The sequence below is a fragment of the Papaver somniferum genome, unplaced genomic scaffold, assembly GCF_003573695.1.
Source record: "Papaver somniferum cultivar HN1 unplaced genomic scaffold, ASM357369v1 unplaced-scaffold_99, whole genome shotgun sequence".
Taxonomy (NCBI): domain Eukaryota; kingdom Viridiplantae; phylum Streptophyta; class Magnoliopsida; order Ranunculales; family Papaveraceae; genus Papaver; species Papaver somniferum.
The window spans coordinates 9,750,248-9,769,756 of record NW_020653081.1 but is presented as its reverse complement, the minus strand read 5'-3'; the positions used below and the strand labels follow the sequence as shown (position 1 = coordinate 9,769,756).

The 19,509-nt window shown below is 35.9% G+C and overlaps 1 protein-coding gene across 1 annotated transcript; it reads left to right on the top strand.

Moving 5' to 3' along the window:
• The first annotated feature begins 10,009 nt into the window (after positions 1-10,009).
• LOC113346492 lies at positions 10,010-12,608 on the top strand. Its single transcript, XM_026590041.1, has 3 exons — positions 10,010-10,343; positions 10,435-10,524; positions 12,319-12,608. Exons 1-3 carry the CDS (start codon positions 10,098-10,100, stop codon positions 12,397-12,399), a joined length of 417 nt encoding a protein of 138 aa, XP_026445826.1. The 5' UTR covers positions 10,010-10,097; the 3' UTR covers positions 12,400-12,608.
• Positions 12,609-19,509: the final 6,901 nt, after the last annotated feature.

Below are 19,509 nucleotides of genomic sequence, written 5' to 3'. Positions count from 1 at the left end.
GATTCTTCCCAAGAACTGTTAGGGTCACTTCAGATTCAGTTACACTGACAAATTTTTGTCGATCAATTTCCCTTACATGGTCAAAGAATGTCGTGACATCAAGATTAATTGAACGAAAACGAAGATACAAACCACGAGCATCTCGGTTTACGGGGTTCCCCGTTTGTGAGACGAACATTTTGAAAATCTTTTGCCAAAAAGACGCATCCGACATGTCTTGATCGCGCAGATCATTTTCTCCCTTAGGAAAAACGTAGGTACTACATATAGTTAAATCCTCTTATTGAGTAAATTTAGGACCACGAATTCTAGCAGATTTTTTTCTTTATAGAGTGAGAGATTAAGAGTTTTAGAAAAAAAATAAGAAGATGTGAATTTGGAGACGGGAAAAATTGAACAAATCCGTTGGAAATTTATTCATTGGCGTTCAAATTAACACCGTTCGGCTTTATCTAGACCGCCCATTTGAATTACCAACAACTATTTTTTTGTTATAAATACAAAACTAACTTTGATTCTCAACCAAACCAACAAAAGTCTTAGCCAACAACATCCACAATGTTTTATAAAAGCAAAGGGAAGCAAATACTATGTGTCGAAAAAAATAGGTTTGTCCATTATGTTTCATGGATAACCACAGTCTGATGCAATGCCCTTGGATGTATTCAAAGTGTCCCCGGAAAGGTTTTTCACGCATCAGAATGGTGATTGAATCACAACCGGAAAAGCTCAGGTATTTGCAATATCAAGATCCCAGCTATCCATAGGAACCACATATGCTAGATGATGCTATGAAGGTTAAAGAAGAAGAATGAAAGTTTGCAACACTCTTCAGAAACTTCAAACTTAAAGCCAAATTGAAGAAGAAGTTTTTACACTGCGTGCATTGTGGAGATGGAGATCACAAATACAAACATTACCCACGAAGAATTGGTGGATGCTCAAATAATTGCAAGACTTTTATGCATTTGTGCACTTCTACAGAAGAAGACACATACAAAAGGCACTTCTGGAAATGTCCTAGGTGTTTTTTGGTGGAGTGGGCTGATTAAACTGTGGGAACTAATCGATTCACTGTGGTATTATTTTTTTTAGTCTGGTGTTATGTTGTGTTATGATTATCTAATCAAACCAAAATTTCTTTACATTTGCACTATCAATATCATAACTAATTTAAACCTTTATTATAAGTAAAAACATACTACATTGGACTAAACCAACTTCATCAGATTAAAGAAAATACATTACATTAAAGCTACAATTATATAACACTCGATTAACATCCTCATTTAATAGTCTCATTTTAGAATTCCTGAGATGTTGAAGGGGTTGAATCTGTTGAGCACCCTAAGAATGTTGAAACAAACTTAAAAGGCGAAAGGTATACCACGAGATACTTCTCACATCGCTAGTGTTCTCGGTTACACTTTATCTACACCTTCACCGTCCAGTTTATTTTTGTGATTGTCAACTAGTTGACCTAGGAATTCTGATACTTCCCGACTAATTACACTAAAACGATGCGATAATCTAGAGGCGTCTCGCGAATACATGTTCCCCGTTTCAGCGACAAACATTATAAAAACTTTCTCCCAGAGAGTGAACATCGATTCGGAAATATTCCCATTAATAACATCTTGTGTATGAAAAACATAGGCTCTAAAATTAACTAAATCCTCTTCTTAAGGTTATCTAGTACCACGAACTCTAGTAGATACTCTGGGAGGCATTTTTGTAGATGATTTGTGAGTAAAGAGATTTATATTGTGTAGATAGTGTGAATTTGGAGTTTAAATGAAGAATATTTATAGAACTAAAGATTCTAGCCGTTGGATGAACAAATTTTCCAACCGTTCAGATTTAGCCGTTGGCGGTTGAAGATTACCCGCTGGAGGTTTACTGTCATCCGCTGGCGGGTTGTCACAATCCGTTGGGTTTCAATATACCCGCTAGCGGGTTTCCTTCCTCCGCGCGGTTCTATTTTAAACGCGCGGCTAATGTACGTTCGACAATCCAATAAATTTGTTGGTTTGCCCATCCATTTTTCATGTTTGTTAAGTTCATAATGGGAGCAAAAGAACTGCCATAAGGGTCGAAATTTAATTTTATCTCTCTTTGCCTCCAACATCCTGGTCTTACACAAGCCGCCTAACAGATTTATATCTCTTTTTAATTTTATCTCTCTTTACGCTCAAATTAATTTTTATCTCATACCTTCTCTATATACTTTTTATAATCCCAAACTTAATTCTTCTAATTTTTTGAAATATGAATTTTGCTTTCCAACCTTCAAGGTATCTATAAAGTTTGGAGCTCAAGATTCAATATAAATGAAGATGAATCCATTTGCAAAGAGTACGTTAATTTTACACAAGATAATATCAATGGTTTCTAACAACCAACCGTCACCTTTCGGGAAAACATATTTCATAAATGTCAAGAAGAATAATAAACCTTAACCATCGTGATCAGCAGGATTGATAGGTCATTTCTGTACAATCGAAACAAGTGACTTTATATGTTGCTAGGGTTATACAAGCTTATCGAGTTAGAAAGAGTTCAATTTATAAACTTTAAAATTTTAATTTGTTTTGATCTTAAATAAACTTGTCTCTGTAAATTACAAGGATGAAAATGTACGAGGGATATGCATCGCAAAAACGACAAATAATTCCAATCCAAAACTTGTAATAATAATATCTTAAAACAATTGAACAAATATAATATGTTGTTGTCAGAAGGTTTCTATCATTTGCTAGAAATATTCTCTTCTCCTTCTACACCAAATTCTCAATAATTTTAAGTCGGATCACCATCAAATTGTAATCTCAATGTTGCTAATACCACAAAACTAAAGATGTGAGAAAAATATAAGCAAACAACTAAGATAGTTATCCCAAGAAAGATTTCGGTATGATTTAATATGGTCGAGTTCATAGAGAACCAATATTTATAATACAAACAAATATCAGTTGATCGAAATATCCTGAATATGTCATTTTAAAGAATTGTCTGCCTCAAGAGAAAATTTTAACAATTAGGACAACCATAAGACTCTAAATGCAAACAATTAAACAACGAATTCGAAACAACATTGTCTATATGATTTGGATTAAATTACTCTTTGGATTATAACAAGTTAAAAAAATAAACGGAAAATCAACAATAATCAACAATTTGCTAACAATGGCAATGAAAATGATCAAGATCAACTTATTAATTTGTAAATGTAATATTTAATTTAAAGTGTTTTACCAGGTAAATTTAATTTAATGTAAAAGCTTTAGTACGAAGTTCAAATTAGTATTTAGTTACTTTAATTTAAATATAATATTTAATTATTTTACTTAAAATATAGTTATATGTTTTAAGTTAAGTGATAATTTATTAATTACTTAAAATTCTATTACATAAACTATAAAACTTAAAATAAAATAAGAATTAAACTGATAAACAATTCCAATTGAACTTGCACACCCCTCCTCCCCCAAACTCATCTCAAAGATGAGTTTTCAGGTTTTCTCTTACCCTCACGTATAAATTTTGTTTTGAATGCAATTAATCATACATACATAGTCCAGTAAAGGTGTTCCTCTTACTGACTGAATTTCAAGCCTCAAATCTTGACCGGATAACTAGTACCAACATTAGTATTATTATTTTTTGATAAATAAAGGTTATATTAAAGAGGAACGAATGTATAAGCCTAGGAATGTTAATCACATTATCTAGATAACCGCGAAGATAATATCCCAATTAAAAAAATACCTTATTTATAATAGTATAACCTCTAAAAATATCTTTATCATGATTCCACAATAGAATGGTTTGCTTAATCAAAAGACTTAAGCTTGTTCATCTTCCAAGACTCAAAAAGACTTAACACAGTAGGAGGAAACACATCACACACCCAGGAAACTTTAAATGCTTTCAAGAAATAACTCCACACCTCAAATGCATAAGAACGGTGCATCAACATATCATCAAGGTACTTTACAGAAAGGACACAATATACATTGTATGCCATGTAAAATTATGTTGTGGTTTCCCGGATTACTATGCTACGTAAAGTTATGTATATGAGAGTAATTTTGTGCATTTCACGAGGATCAAAACCAAAATATGCTCCACATAGGAGGATCAACGTACCTCATTAAACGATCTAATTAGAGTGGGGCGGGGAGGGGCAGGACGGGGAGTGAGAGTGAGGAGGAAGGGGAAGGGTCTCACTGTACGCTTGAACTAAGGTTGACCATTTTGGATAGATTTCAGCCGTCAGATAATTCTTGGTTCCCAATGATTGTAAAATACTTTAGAGAAAAATCCATACTTTAGGTCTTCGAACAAAAAATAATTTTTGCAAAACATTTATGTCATTGGTGACCTGGAAGACCAACAATCATAAGGAAAAGCATCTTCCATAATAACAATTAGCTTGAGGTGGTGTCTATCATATTAACCTGCCAAAAAGGTAGGGCATGATTTCCACACCCAATGCATACAATCAAGACTACCAAACATGCCTGCTCGTTCTGCAATAATATTTTTGCAACATCTACTTGTTTTGGTTTTCGTAAAAAAATCATTCCAAAATGATCAATTATTATTTCGCATAACATGGACTGATACTTTTATGTGGTTGGTTTGGCCGTATGAACGTACTCATCTGTGGAAGTTGCTGGATACTCATAACATAGAATCCTTGTAGCTGTAGTAACCTTTTGGTCAAGACTATAACCTCAAATATTTTGGGCATCATACTGATAATAAATAAGTTTTACCCGATAAGGCTGATCAATAATATGTATTACCAAGTGCCATGGAATGATGAATCAACCCTGAAAGTTTTGGTCAGAGTACACACGACTACGAATAAAATAATCATCCATCAGCTTTTGATGATAAATTCCCGCCCTCAAAACGTCAATTTTCTTGTGAATACTTGTTTTGACTATGAAGCTCTAGGTATCTTCCCCGAGTGTAATTGCATCACAGTTATTGTCAGTTTTACATCCTCATCCGACTCATCATACATCCATTGCAGTAGCTGAATATATGTTTGTTATTCTTCGTTAAACTGATTGATATTCATTTGTGTCTCTTCATCAGAATGATCCATTAATTATTAAAAGTAAAGTAAGTAAATGAGAATTTATTTTTGTTTAATAAAACAATATAGTAATAGTTTATTATTGAATTTACCTAGTTGCAATAATGATAGTGACGGTAAAATACCACAAAACTTTTTTTTATCCAATTTAGAGTCCAAATGATTAATTCATTAATAACATGTTTAGCTGGGATAATTGAGAGCATAGTATTCCAATTATAAGATAATCGACTCTCCCAACCAAACATAAAACTTGAGCTCGGAGTACTACTCCATAGTAATCGATTTGCCTTGATTGTGTTTTTAATTACAACCTTCCTTTGGTGCAATTTTATCCGATTACACGGCATCCAAGCTAATACACCTAATTTGCCCTTACTAAAACTAATATCAATTATAAATTGGGTTGTGTTATTCAGGAGAAGGAGAAGAAAACAAAAACCTAGCTGGATAACACATAATTGGGATTAGGGCTGTCAACGGGTCCGGTTCCTCCCGGGTATCATACTACCCAGAACCGGACCCTATTATTTTTTCCGGTTCCGGGTCCTAGCGGTTCCGGGTCCGGTTCCTAAATTAATGAACCCAGAACCGGACCCTATTAAACAGCCGGGTACCTACCGGTTCCGGGTATTAAACGGTTATGTAGAAAATCCTCTTTTGTTTGTTTGAAGCATCCATGGCCTTTGTCATGAGTAATAGTAGAAACTAGTTCGACATTCTTGCTACATAATTTTATAAATCTAGCAATCTCAGGATGTGCCTTTTCTCTTCTCCAGATGGACTTTTAGGTCACAGGAGGTGTCATCGCGTTTCTCTGTGATGCCATCTGTGAGGACTGAAGTAGCGAATATAGTGCCTCCAATATATAGCATTGTATGACTTCTCTCTTTCATGTTACCTCGTTTTAGTGAAGTTTATTCGATTTGGTATTTCTAGTTCATATTATCAACAATAACACTTAGATGTAGAAAGATAACCATTCCACCTGTCTGCTGGAGATTATCCAGCATCAGGTACACACAGCAAGATAAGAAAGTTCAAATGTAAAGTTGGAAAATACATCCTTATTAAGTTTAATTTGTCGATGCAAATTCATTTTATTTCAGGAAATGAATGCTAAAGAGTTCAAGGATTTGAGTTCTCATAATTGGCATATTGCGCTAGTAAGTAACAGAATCTCCATATCCTCCCATTCTCTAGTACCCTGTTTGTAATTTGAGCAAACAGTATATATACAGTATACTGGCACCGCACCCCATAGTTTATGATTGCATCATTTTTCAAAGTCCCAATACCATTTTGGTGATGCTGTCATATTCATTTGCCTTCCAAAATTTATTATTATTTCTTTTTGACTTGGATTTAAATAATTTTTATAAAATTTATTATTATTTCTTATTAATGTACTAAATAAAGATTAAATGTAAGAGAAAAATTTAAAACGAGTAAAATATCAAAGCTAAAACTAGCAAAAACATGAAAAAAAAGTATGAATAAAGGGGTACCCGATACCCGCGGGTACCCAACGGGTATTACCCATTTGGACCCGTTTAGATTCGGGTCCAATCGGGTAATTACCCGTCGGGTCCTAAGTTGCTAATGGGTCCAACTTTAGGACCCGGAACCGGACCCAAATCTACCGGATCCGGTTCCGGTTCCGGGTAATGGGTACCCATTGACAGCCCTAATTGGGATTCTTAATTTGTCAGTTGACATGAGGTTTGTTTTAGCCTTTAAATTAGGTAAAGTATACTCAAGAAATTTAACATAACTGAATTACCTTGTAAATGAATTATGTTAAATAAACACTTAAATTCTGAATAAAGAATCGTTTCTTTGAAATACAATTTTAAATATTGGATTAGCTCATAATTCAACTATGAGCCCTCTAATTCTCCCAACCAAACAAGGTGTAAAGGCGTACATTGAGAAACATACACATTTTAATCGTTAAACTGACGTAATAATTCTATTTTACAAACATCAAAAATATCGATTGAATAAGTATTGGTCTGTATTTTGGAACTCTCTTCTTGTCTGACATAAAACTAAAATGAGGATTTCCAAAATTACTCATTCAAACATTCCTTCTCTCGTATATGTTTTGTCTCTACTTCACAACAACAACAAAAAAGTATATGTTTCATCTCTGGTCTAAGACATCACAGTGGAAAACTAAGTTTTCATAATTGGGGTTATTTGTTTCCAAACCAATATTATTAGACCTAGATCAGGATGATAACTTCGAATTTGTTTTTCGAATTTTTTGATCGGTCTATGGACTTTCAGATTTTTTTTTGTAGGAATAGTAGAAATTAGGGTTTTAAATTGAAGTTCTTGAAGATTAACAGACTAATACCATTTTACGGTGTGTATTACTTTTCTCAAACTCCTTTCTTGAAAAACTTGAATCAAAATTTTGATGTAAGAATACAATCCTATGGATCCAATTCCTGAAATTGATTACCTGGACAATCAACAACTTGAACCAAATGTACTAGTAATGTTGATTCCTTGTGAGTATAACTATACATAATGAAAATGATATTTACTTAGCTAAAACAATCAAAGAAATTTTTATTTGACCTCAGTATGAAAGTCCTATCTCCGACACTAATGTCGTATTAATTGGATTATTCTGCTTGCGATCTTATATCACGCGTATATACGAATAACTTGTATTCACAACATAAAACAAATTTACTCATGGTAATGATAATAATAAGCAACCAATAATTGTGTTTTATTATTTGTCTAATCATTTTTTTGAATAATTTTATATAACAATTATTATATAGAATTATTTAATTTATTTTTGGACGCTTTTTAAAATAAAAGTTAATAAAAACCATATTACCCTCACTTGCAACTCATTATGAAAAGCATTAATCTTCGTGGGGAAGCAGAATCAAAAAAGAAAACAATGCAACCTGATTAAATTGGATTCTCCATAAAAGTTCAAATACAAAATGAATACTATATTTGGTTTCGTGGGTTTCTGCATGTTGATACCAATCATGCATTTCGATAGATCTAAAGTTAGCAATTTGGATCTCTTCTCTACTACGTATACCGCAACATAACTTTTGTGCAATCCTACTAAATTTACAAATACTTTTATGCTGTTGATATGGTTTATTAATGGTGAGTCCATTGTGTCAATCATAGTGTTTTTTACGATTTGGGCAAGTTCCATGTATATTTAAGCCTCCGTAACAAATGGCCTAACAGGCCTAAATCTGGAATGATTTTTTAGGGACCATGATTTTTCTGACGGACCATGGTTTTATTAGGCTACCCTCCCTATAGTTATAAGGAGTGTCCTAAAGTGTTGAAATGACTTATCTACCCTTAACCTAATTTAATTTAAAACCAACCTAATAACCACCTGTATATATATAACCACCACCTCCTCCCACCACCACCGCCCACCACCGCCGATTACCACCACCATCTCTATATATATAGCTTAATTTAAAACATTAATAAAGATATTCTCACAAACCCATTACTTGTCATTCGTTTTTGGTTGAATAAGTGAGAAGTAATCATCAAAATGAGTTGAAAATGGAAGTTGTAGTGAGGTTTAATGTAGTTTTTTTCCAGAGAAAAGTTCGGTTACGTCGCAAAACGTTCGGTTTCGTCGCAAAAAGTTCGGTCATCACGAATTATTTTTTTCTTAACCGAACTCAGAGTTCGGTTGATTCGCAAAAAATACTTTTAACCGAACTCCTTGTATTAGAACAACACAAGTCCATAAGTTCGGTTCCTTCGTAAAATAAGGATATCGCCGAACTTTAGTTTACGAAAATAATGAGAAATCCAAAAGTTCGGTTCGTTCGCAAAAATGTTAAGTTTTCTTTGTAACCGAACTCTACCTTTGAAACTTCGTAACCGAACTCTACCTAATTCGCCAAGAAATAAATTTCATAGTAACCGAACGTTTGCCTAATTGCATATATGCATATATAAGCCCAGTTCGGTTGATTCGCAAAATATGCTGAAGTTTGCGAAGCAACCGAACTTCTAATACTAGGTTACTTTTAACCTGCAGTTCGGTTGGGAACTTGGTTGCGTTGAAGTTTGCGAACTAACCGAACATACCTCTGTAAATCATATTACTAAAGTTCGGCTACCTGCGTGTTTGAAGAAAGAAACCGAACTCTGTGTTCGGTTATATGTTCTTGACATTTATTAACCGAACTCCGTGTTCGGTTACCTGTTCTTCACACTTGGTAACCGAACTACCTGAACCTAGCAGAAATTTTTTTATAAAAATTTACAGTTTTATGAATATTTGGACCAATTCAACCACCATTATCTAAGTTTGAAGCATACTTGGGTACCCAAATACTCTTCCTCCGGTTGTGGTTGGTAAAATCCATCATTTTCATCTTGAGATTGAGTTTGTGGAAGAATACATTCACCATCTAAGAAATAACTCATATCTAGATCATTGTGAAGATTAACAAATACTCTAGGAGAGGATGGATATGAAGAATCAGATGAGCTATCATCACTTGAATACTCAAGCTTAGTGAATTGGAAAAAAAATATATTTTCCATGTTTTTCTTCTTCATCTTCTGTAATTTTACTCTCTCAATAATTCTACTTATTTAGCTTAATCATTTCACTAATCATTACCCAAAATTAATCAGGAGGATAGTTTAGGTATTAATATAAATATCTAGATAAGGGGTGACCTAGATTTACTTCTAAATGTCTTACTAAAAATAGAACCATGGTCCCAAAAAAAAACCATGGTCCCAAAAGATCATTCTAAATCTGATAAAAAAAAAAAGAGGCCTAAGAGTCTAGACTGTAGAGTCGAACATGCTGAACTGGGTATATCAAGCTGGCCTGGCCCATCATTGACATTTCCTCGAACACTTGCGTTGACTCTTTTACAGTACCAGAGGAAAGGTTACTCGTAGACTTTACAAGAAGCGGGGTTCTTTTTCTATCCAGAGAAACCAACAGAAAATGGCCATTGCAGCGGCTGCTATAGGGGTAGCAAAAGCACCATCATCAATTGCCTTGTTTTCTAGACAAAGAACCAAAGGTGGAATTTTCATTCTCAAATCCTCATTCTCAGCACAAGCAAATCCTACTAAGAAACTCATTCTCTATAGCAAGCCTGGTTGCTGTTTGTGTGATGGTCTCAAAGAAAAGCTCCAAGCTGCATTCATTCTCAGCGGTCCTGATTCTCTTCATGATGTTCAATTACAGGTTATTTCTCTCTTAACCCATCTATTTTAGAGTTTTTGTATTCTGGGTATACACTATCTTGGTTTGATTTTGAAGTTGTTTTCCTGTGTAGGTAAGGGACATTACTACTAATCCCCAGTGGGAAAATGCATACCAATATGAAATACCGGTCCTAGCTAGGGTTCGCTTTGATGGAACTGAGGTTAGTCTTCTGCATTTTATAGTCACGGGTTGGGGCTTAGGCGGCTAATATTTCATCGAAAATTAGTGGTGTAATTTGTTTTGGTTGCTGATGCTTAATGATTTAGAGTAATATGCTTAGTTAGCAAGATTAATTGAACCTGCATATGATGTGAGTTGCCAATGTTTTTGCATTTCGGGTAGCTACGAAACTTAGGTTCTGTGGATTTGGCAATCCACTAGTAAAGAGTGGTGGAGCTGCACTAAGTATGATAAACTAGTATGTTTATAACTTCAAGTCTAGCTAGAGAAATAATGCTTTATGTTGAATAACACGTCGATTTCCTAGGCTTTTTCCTGGTACTGCAAGTTTCAATTATTATTCTCAGCCAAACTCTGTGTTTGAATGTGCACTGGTTACGGTCTCATGGGTGTTTATGGTGCAACCATCACACTACCTTACATGAACGTTGGAAGTGTGGGCTATAAATTTTTGCAGTTTTGGTAAGCCACTAATTTCGGAGTATATGCACTGAATTAAGATTTGCATCAGTTTAGACTAGTTAGTAGAATAGGTGTTGAATATTCGTTGGCAATTTAAACATGTAAGTATTCAGACCCAATTCTACGAAATTTGTGTATGCCACCTCCGATCTAGTAATTGCACCTAAAAACTTGTAATCAACAAAAATATAGATTAAGTCTTGACACCTATTTGTAGAGATTTGGGGAATTCTAACTTTCTACGCACAGCAGCAATTCAGATATTTACATGTAATGTTCATGACTTCATATATGTCACACACAAAATTTATATTAAGCACCTGAACATAAACACTCAAAAGTAACTTGGCTGTGAACACTCACTCAAAACTGCAGCTTACAATGCAAACCCTTAGTGTTTTGTCATAAAAAAACAATTCCATTGTCTTGCCACCCATTACTAGGTGACTGGTATTTCTTCTTGATCATTTGTATCTTTCTCTTATTAGTAGTGTGCTGCATTGATTTTTATGGTAATGATTTTTTATATCGGTTGAAATATCTTAATCCGCGTCGGCCATTATGGTGTGTTAGGCTGCGCATTCTTTATTGCTATGTCCTATATTTTATTGTTTACATCAATATGGTTCCCACATAAAAAGCTATTTTCGGATGTTGAGTGTCATTTGTGCCAATTTACTTTCTTTGCGTGCCTAGCTCCCTCACTGCCATTAACTTATCAAGCAATGTAACGTTACTTCAAGGTTGAACTTTCTCTTCTTCATATCTAGAATGCTGAGTATAGGTTTTATTCAAGTTATGAAATCTAGAATGCTGAGTATAGGTTTTATTGAAGTTATGAAAAGTTATGTTCTAACTTCTAACCTAACTCTACTACATACGTCACACTTTATCACGATGACTTCTACCTTGTTTGCACTAAAACCGGCGAGTTTAGGTATGAACAACACTCTGAACTTTTTCCTGCAAAGAAAAAGATTTCTGACTTTTGCCAGCAGTTTGTACGCAATGATGAAACCCAACGGTCTAAAGGTTCTGCAATCAGAATGTACACCTTGATCTAAAATGCAGCACATCTAGACGCTAGATATAACTGTATGCTGAAATGAATGTAATGAAAGACATCGGTTCAGTTGTCAATCGAGAAAATCATAATTCGTTGTTTTGTTTCTTTAAAGTCTTGAAGTATCCATTTAGGCACTAAAAATTAAGCTTTTATATATTAGAGATTTTTATGTCCAAGTCTGGTCCAAAAACTCCGTGTATAAGATATGTTTACTCAAATCCCAACTTTAACTGGTAATTGTTTCAGGAGACACTTCCAAGATTATCTCCTCGTCTAGGAGTGGAGCTTGTACAAAAGAAACTTGCCGCCTTACTGAGACAAGAATAGTTGGTCCATTTGAGTTCCATAATGTAAGTAATTGTCATCCAGTTGAGCATCACAACTGATAATAGCCCTTGTAAGACAGCTGCTTGATGTGTCTCTTCTTGCAAAATCCACGCATAGTTCTACTCTGATTTGTTACAGTACCAACTATTTCATTTTCTTTCCTGCAATACTATAAAACTATTTATTGGGTCGTTAAGAATCCGTACTTATTCATTCATCTCATCTTTCGTGCAGTATCATGTTGACAAGTACTACCTCCGTTCCTAAAAGGAAAATTGAAAAAGTGATAGTAACATTTTTTTAGGAACGGACAGAGTATTAAATAAATGTATTGTTTTTGCTTTGCCTTTGTTCACGTTAAATTTGGATTCCATGTATTCGTACGGAAAAGCTGCCAAAAGCACCATGTGGAAGCTAACAAAAACACCAGACCCTGTCACATTTATCCTAGGATTCATATCTCTAACTTAGCATCACTTTTTTTTCCCCAATTCCATATCATTGGGAAGATGATCCAATTTCATATGGTCGAATGTGGAAGGTCCTTTCGTGTATAGACCAAAATGATTTTCAAAAGCAAAACTCTTCGTAGCTAGAGCTAGCTGTGTCACGTTGCCCATATCCAATACTATCAACCAAAATGCCGTTTGCAAAACGTTGCACATAGTTAAAACCTCCCGGGCCCGAAAAACCAAATTTGTCAGTTTTCACAAAAAAAAATCCAGTGTGTTCTGTTACTAGTCGAAGCTACTGTTGCTTTTGACATTAAAATGTTTCCCACAAGTTGACAAGACTGCTGCTTTGGTAAAGGCAGCCAATGTGCAATGTGAGTCTTACTGGTCTAGCCTCTTCGCTAAGTTGTCCGAGAAGAGGGAACATATTAAAGATTTGATCACCAGCGTTGGTGCTGGTGGTGGCTGCGGTGCTGCTGCTTCCGTTGTTGTCTCTGCTCCAACAGGTGGTGGTGCAACAGCTGCTGAAGCCCTTGCAGCTGAGGTGAGTTAAGAGAATGATGAGAGAGATAAAGATATCCGAGGATTGTTCGATATATTATTCTGTTGCTAGGATGTTGCTGTATGTGAGGGAGCCGACTAAGGAAATACAATCATATATGAGTAGCAAATTGTTTACTGTACATTGTCTGTATGAAAATATTCCCCCACCCCTGGACCTCTTGGTAAACCAAGAAGTTTCTGACCACCTCAAATGTTTGACACTTGCAAAAATTCATTAAGTGAAAATAAAAAGTTGCCTCCATGCAGGATCGAACTAGAACTACATTGTCTTAAAAAAAAGAAAAAAAAGGGAACTAGAACTACAGACCTTTCAGTTTACAAGAGACTCTGTTATGTCTGGTTACGAATTGATCCATAATGTATGTTAAAATGTTTGGCCTTAGCTCGTTAGAAGCATACTAAAGATACGAATTGCACTGCATTGTCAAAAAAAATAAAGCTATTATGATTCTATGAAATGTAATGTTGTGGATGATTTAGGACTACTAGTACTGTCGATCGACCTTACTAGTATCAAATCAAAATTTGTTGATCTCATGGAAAATATTTTGCAGATTATTGCACAAAAAAATAGCTAGTGAGCGGCCTCTGACTTGAGTCTTGGTGTTATAGTGCATCTGAAGCTCTTTTCATATGGGCCTACTCAAAACGCAAAGATGGGATTCAGTGGAGATGGCCTCAATTTAGGCCTCGAAGGGCATTGTGAAAACTAAAGATACCAATCCTATTTAAGCTAACCCTCCTCTTACTCGGAAGTCTTTTCTTATTAGGGTTGTAGAACTTTACTTGAAAGCCTTCTCCACTTCCGGAAGACCTTCTCCTAGAAATTTTCTTAAGAGTACCAAGAAGGTCTCTTATGCGATTTAGGTGTGTAAATAAGTCTTTTTGTGCATTGTTTGGTAGCCGTAGTTTTCAAAATATGCAGCATGAGATTAGTAACATACATAACAACACTAGTATTATGTTTTGTGAGGCTAAATGTAAAAAACTCTACACGATAGATTATAAGTCAATATTATCTTTCCTACCACTGTCAACATCATCAACAACAATGTGTGAGTTTATTAATCGGATGGATTACCCTTCTATATTGCAAGACTGTGATGATGTTGAGTTTGTATCATCATGTAAAGGCTTAGTTTGGGTACGTCTTAGTAAAAGCAGTCGGGAAGAATTTAATATTTGGAATCCATCAAACAAAGGGTACAAGAACGCACCCATGGCATTAGAAGTAAACTTCAGTGGTGGATATGGATCCGGTTATGATTACAAGAAGGACGATTATAAATTGGTTACGGTTTTGGCAGATCGAGCTTCCACGTGTTCTCGTGTGGATGTCTATACATTAGGATCAAATTCATGGAAAATAATTGGAAGCATACCTTACTATCTTTATTATGAACCGGAGAGTGATGAAGGAGTGCTCTTTAATGGAGCTCTTCATTGGCTTGCACGTACTGTTGGACAGGGCTCTATTGTACTGGTCTCTTTTGATATTGTCAATGAGAAATTTGAGGAGGTGCCAGTGCCAGAAACACCTATGCCATATCCAGGAGAACCTTTGGGAGATAATGTGTTCCAAATACATGTGGAAATATTGGGAGGCTGTCTATCTTTAGTTTTTATTGTTTTAAATGTACGTGTTGATGTATGGATGATGCAAGACTATGGAGTTAAAGAATCTTGGACTAGAAGTTTCTCCATTACTCAAGAGAGTATAACTAGTAGCAGTTATGTGGAGTTAATATGGAGTTTTAAGAACAATGAGACTTTATGGGAGGTGGATCAGGCTTTAGTTTTATATGACCCAAACAACAAAATATATAGAAAATTGACGTTTGATTCTTATTTTGGTGAAAGGTATACTGTGTCGCGAAATTATATGGTTAGTTCAGTTTCGCTAGACTAATGAATTTATGCAGAACGAAGGATGAACATATCAATGGGAAAGTCCAAGGCAATTTAGAAGTCAAATTACTTGTATTGATTAGCGGTATTCGCACGCTCCTCGTGGGAACGAACCACATTTGCTATTGTCTATAATTTCGACACCGTACACTTGCGGTAAAACAAAGTCGATTTTCCGACCTATGAATTTGTTGCCATGCTGACATTGAGTGTGCATGGAGGATTTGTTGGAGTGCGGTGCAAGTTTATGGATTGGCCATGCATGTAATCAATAAATCGTCCGCATACATTAAATGCAAGATAAGTGAAGCTTTTTTGGAGATTTTTAGTCCTTCCAACTTTCCTGTCCATTCCAGTTTTCCCAAATTTGTTGATAATATCTCTGCACAAATGATAAATATATACGGCGATAAGAGATCACCTTGCCGTAATCCTCGGTTCGGTTGAATGTAACCTTGAGTCGTGCCGTTGATATTGATGGCATATGTAACTGTTGTTATGCAAAAAAAAAATGTGATGATGTAGTCCACAAATTTCTTTGGAAAGACCAACTTGGTAAACGCGGCTTCCACAAACCCCCAATCTAGGCTATCATAAGTCTTCTTGATATCTAGTTTCAAAGCAATCTTAGGGTGTTCTGTCAGGGCGGTGGATCGAATATCATGGAAGAGTTCTGTAGCTATTGCAATATTGTCATGGATGGCTCTATTTGGTACAAAAGCACTTTGGAATGGGCTTATAATGAATTGGAGAATAGGTCTAAGTCTGTTAACCAAGATTTTTGCAATTACTTTGTAAGCTACATTACACAATCCAATCGTCCGAAATTGAGACGGCGTGGTTGGGTTTGGAATTTTTGGTATGAGGGTTATATTGGTATGATTGATTGCCTGTTGTAGCTGGTTGTGCTGGAAGAAGTATTCCACCATAGCCCATAATGATGGCCCTGTGATATCTGGCAGTTTTTTGTAAAATTTACCCGTGTACCTATCTGGACCAGGTGCCTACTCCGACCCAATGGATTGCAGAGTTGTCTCAAATTCCTCCCAAGTGACATTTGTTGTTAGCTTCTCACATTTATTATCCGTCAGTCTAGGTTGGAAACCCTCGAAAAAACTCCACTTTATAGTTGTTTTTGGTGCCCTATTTTGTTTAACAAAAACACCAATTATGAGATCAACCACTTCCTAAGGAGTTTGAGTCCATATACCTTGGTCTGTCATGAGTTGATGAATGTGGTTTCATCTTCTATGGATTGAATCTTAGATGTGGAATTAAGTAGCATTTAAATCTCCTTGATGCAACCATTGGAATCTTGAGCGTTGTTTCCAATACACATCCTGGCAGTGTGTTAACGCTAGATGGGTGTTTCTTGCTTGTTGCTCTTGTTGTAACCAAAAACTCTACGTGTGACCAGAAGTTATGGCACATTGAGGTTGTGCATGGTGTACCAAATTTTTTGTTGCTTTGATGAGTGAAGGGAGATAACCAAAAGTGAATTTGCTCCATATTTGTAAACATGTAGATGTAGATGATAATTTGTTCAGCAAGTTCAAGGGTGGAGTTGGGTGTTGAGTTTGGTTCCATGCTAAGGCCACCGTGTCTTTGAACTGTGGGTGAAAGAACCATAGATGTTCCAATCTGAAGGTTGTAGTTCTAGGCAGGGCCATTATTGCTCCTTGGATCATCATTAAAGGTGCATGGTCCGAGGCTATTCTGGGTAGATATTTTATTACTATGTTGGGTTGAACATCTAGCCACAACTGGTTGCATAACCCTCGATCGAGTCTCTCCAAAATGAAAGCTTCTCCCATCTGTTTGTTTGACCAAGTATAAGGTTAGCACCTTAAATTGATCATAAGGTTACATCTATTTTTTTGTTTGGCCTAATTTAAATCCTTTAGGCCATTTAAATTGATCATGTTGATGAAGTGTTGTGTTTGTGCTGTTGTAACAGGGTACCACCTTTCTTTTATTCTTGACATGCGATATCATTAAAATCTCCCATTAACAGCCAAGGGTAGTTGTGTGTGGGGATTCATGAGTTGAAGTTTATCCAGAATTATTTTCTTGCTGGTTAATGAGGAGGAGCATATATTCCAGTGAAAAACCAGGGCTAAGCTTCATAATCATACATGATGTAAGCATGAATGGTATTTTGATTAGCCATTAATATTTGAACCTTCAGATGAGCTTTTCACATCATACAAGACCCACATTGTTGGTCGTTACATGGAATTACATAGATATCTTGAAAACCAAAAGAAGAACACAAACTATTCATGGTATATATAGATGATAAAGTTTCAGCTAAAAAAAAGAAGAACACAAACCTTCAGATTAGCTAAAGTTTCATGGTAAACTATTCATGGTATATATAGATGATAAACCAAAAGAAGAACACAAACCTTCAGATTAGCTAAAGTTTCAGCTAAAAAAAATAACGAAGGATGATAACTACACGTATACTCACATATTTTTTGAATTGTCAAGGTGTTGTTGATACCTTGATAGTTCCAAGCCAAGTGATTTATAATGGCTGCGAGTGTTGGTCCTCACCAACAACTCGCTTTTATTTTTCACTGCTTTCAAAATCAGCTGCATTATCTTCATCCAAAGAAAGTTTCCATGCTGGTTTGGTTTGGTTGGGAGTAAGTTCATAGGTTGGTGTTGTTGGCTTGGTTTAACGGATGGTATCGTCTGGGTAAAGGAATCTAGTAGATCTGGGCTTGCGGGTTCTGATTGTTGGGAATTCATGTTGGGGTTGTACATTTTCAGTGGAATGCGGTGGTAGTGAAGCAATGGACACACATTTTCTGGTTTTTGGTGGTGGAGGTGGTACTACAAAGTCAGGGGTAGGTGGAATGTTGAGGTGTTGTGGTGTGTTTTTCTCTGGTGTTTGAACTTTCTTTTGTAGGTCTGAATGGGTGTTGGTGGTTCAGGTGTAGGTGCTAGAAAATGGTTGTGTGTGACTTTGACGTGTGGTTCCCCATATCGGTTTGTAACCACAAGGTTAACCTGCGCATCTTTGTCTTGCAAGAGTGACTCAAGTCTCCCGATAGATGAAGGCTTGAAGAAATGGGCCAATGGGTTTGGTTTTGAGGGACAAGGGGTGTGTGTTTGAGGTTGGACTTAGGAGGTGTTTTCTTGAAATTTTTGAGTTGAGCCTTGTGTTGTTGTGGTACTTTTCTATGGTAGGAAAATCCTTGACCTACCCGTATCTGAAATTATTGAGGCTGATAAAGACACCCCAAAGTGGATGGGTCCACCAAAGTTTGTTCTGATGTGGAACTGATTACTGCTTCCCGAGTTTGTGCTGATGTGTTGGTCTTTATCATCCGAGACATTCTTGGGAACTGGCACTTCATCATTGTTTTGTTATGAAGTAGCCGTTACTTCTGCAGGTGTTTGGAGTTGCAACCGCATTACAAGGTGTATTTTCAGAGTTAGAAGACTTTTTCGGCTTATTTTGTGGTATTGGGGTCTACTTTAGTCCCAAGTGAGTCATGATGGTTGAGAGACGAGTCGGTACCGGTTTCAAAATAGATTGTGTTGGTTACTGGCTCGAACCTGTTTTTGGTTGTGGATCACTTTCTTGACTCACCTGCTTCCCTGAATCTTCAAATCGTTTCACATTCTGCATGGACTTTTGCTGAGTGTTCTGTATTAGTGGGTTGAAGATGATCCTCCTAATGTTGGTTTTGATAAAGATGAAGAGAAAAATTCTTTGCTTAGGTTTTGGATTTACTGCTCTCATCTTGTTTCTAAGCTTGTGGTATGGAAACATATTATATTTTAGGTCTTGAAGTGCACGTTCATAGCTTAGAAAATTGGACAACTTTCTGCTACATGGCCTAAGAAACCACATCTACAACACAGAGTTGGTAGATACTCATAAGCAAATTGAATCCAGCTTGGACCCGCAATATTTAGGAGGATACCCGGAAGGAAAGGTTTTGTTAAATCCATTTATAGTTTGGCTCTAAAGGTTTTCCAGTAAGATCCACATCAAGAATCTTACTTGTTATCCATGAGTTGCTCAACAACTGTTTTGTCTTCAAGGTAAATCGACAGATAGAGAAGTTGAATCCAAAACACCGCTTTTTTGAAACATGCATAAGGGTTATCTTGATATTTATCCCAATCTTCAAACAACATGACTTGGTTCTCTATTATCCATGGTTGA

Excerpts from the sequence above, each read along its gene's own strand:
- LOC113346492 (XM_026590041.1), top strand. The coding sequence starts at position 10,098 with ATGGCCATTGCAGCGGCTGCTATAGGGGTAGCAAAAGCACCATCATCA. Across the intron at positions 10,344-10,434 it reads TTCATGATGTTCAATTACAG|GTAAGGGACATTACTACTAA; the intron begins GTTATTTCTCTC and ends TTTCCTGTGTAG. Across the intron at positions 10,525-12,318 it reads TTCGCTTTGATGGAACTGAG|GAGACACTTCCAAGATTATC; the intron begins GTTAGTCTTCTG and ends TAATTGTTTCAG.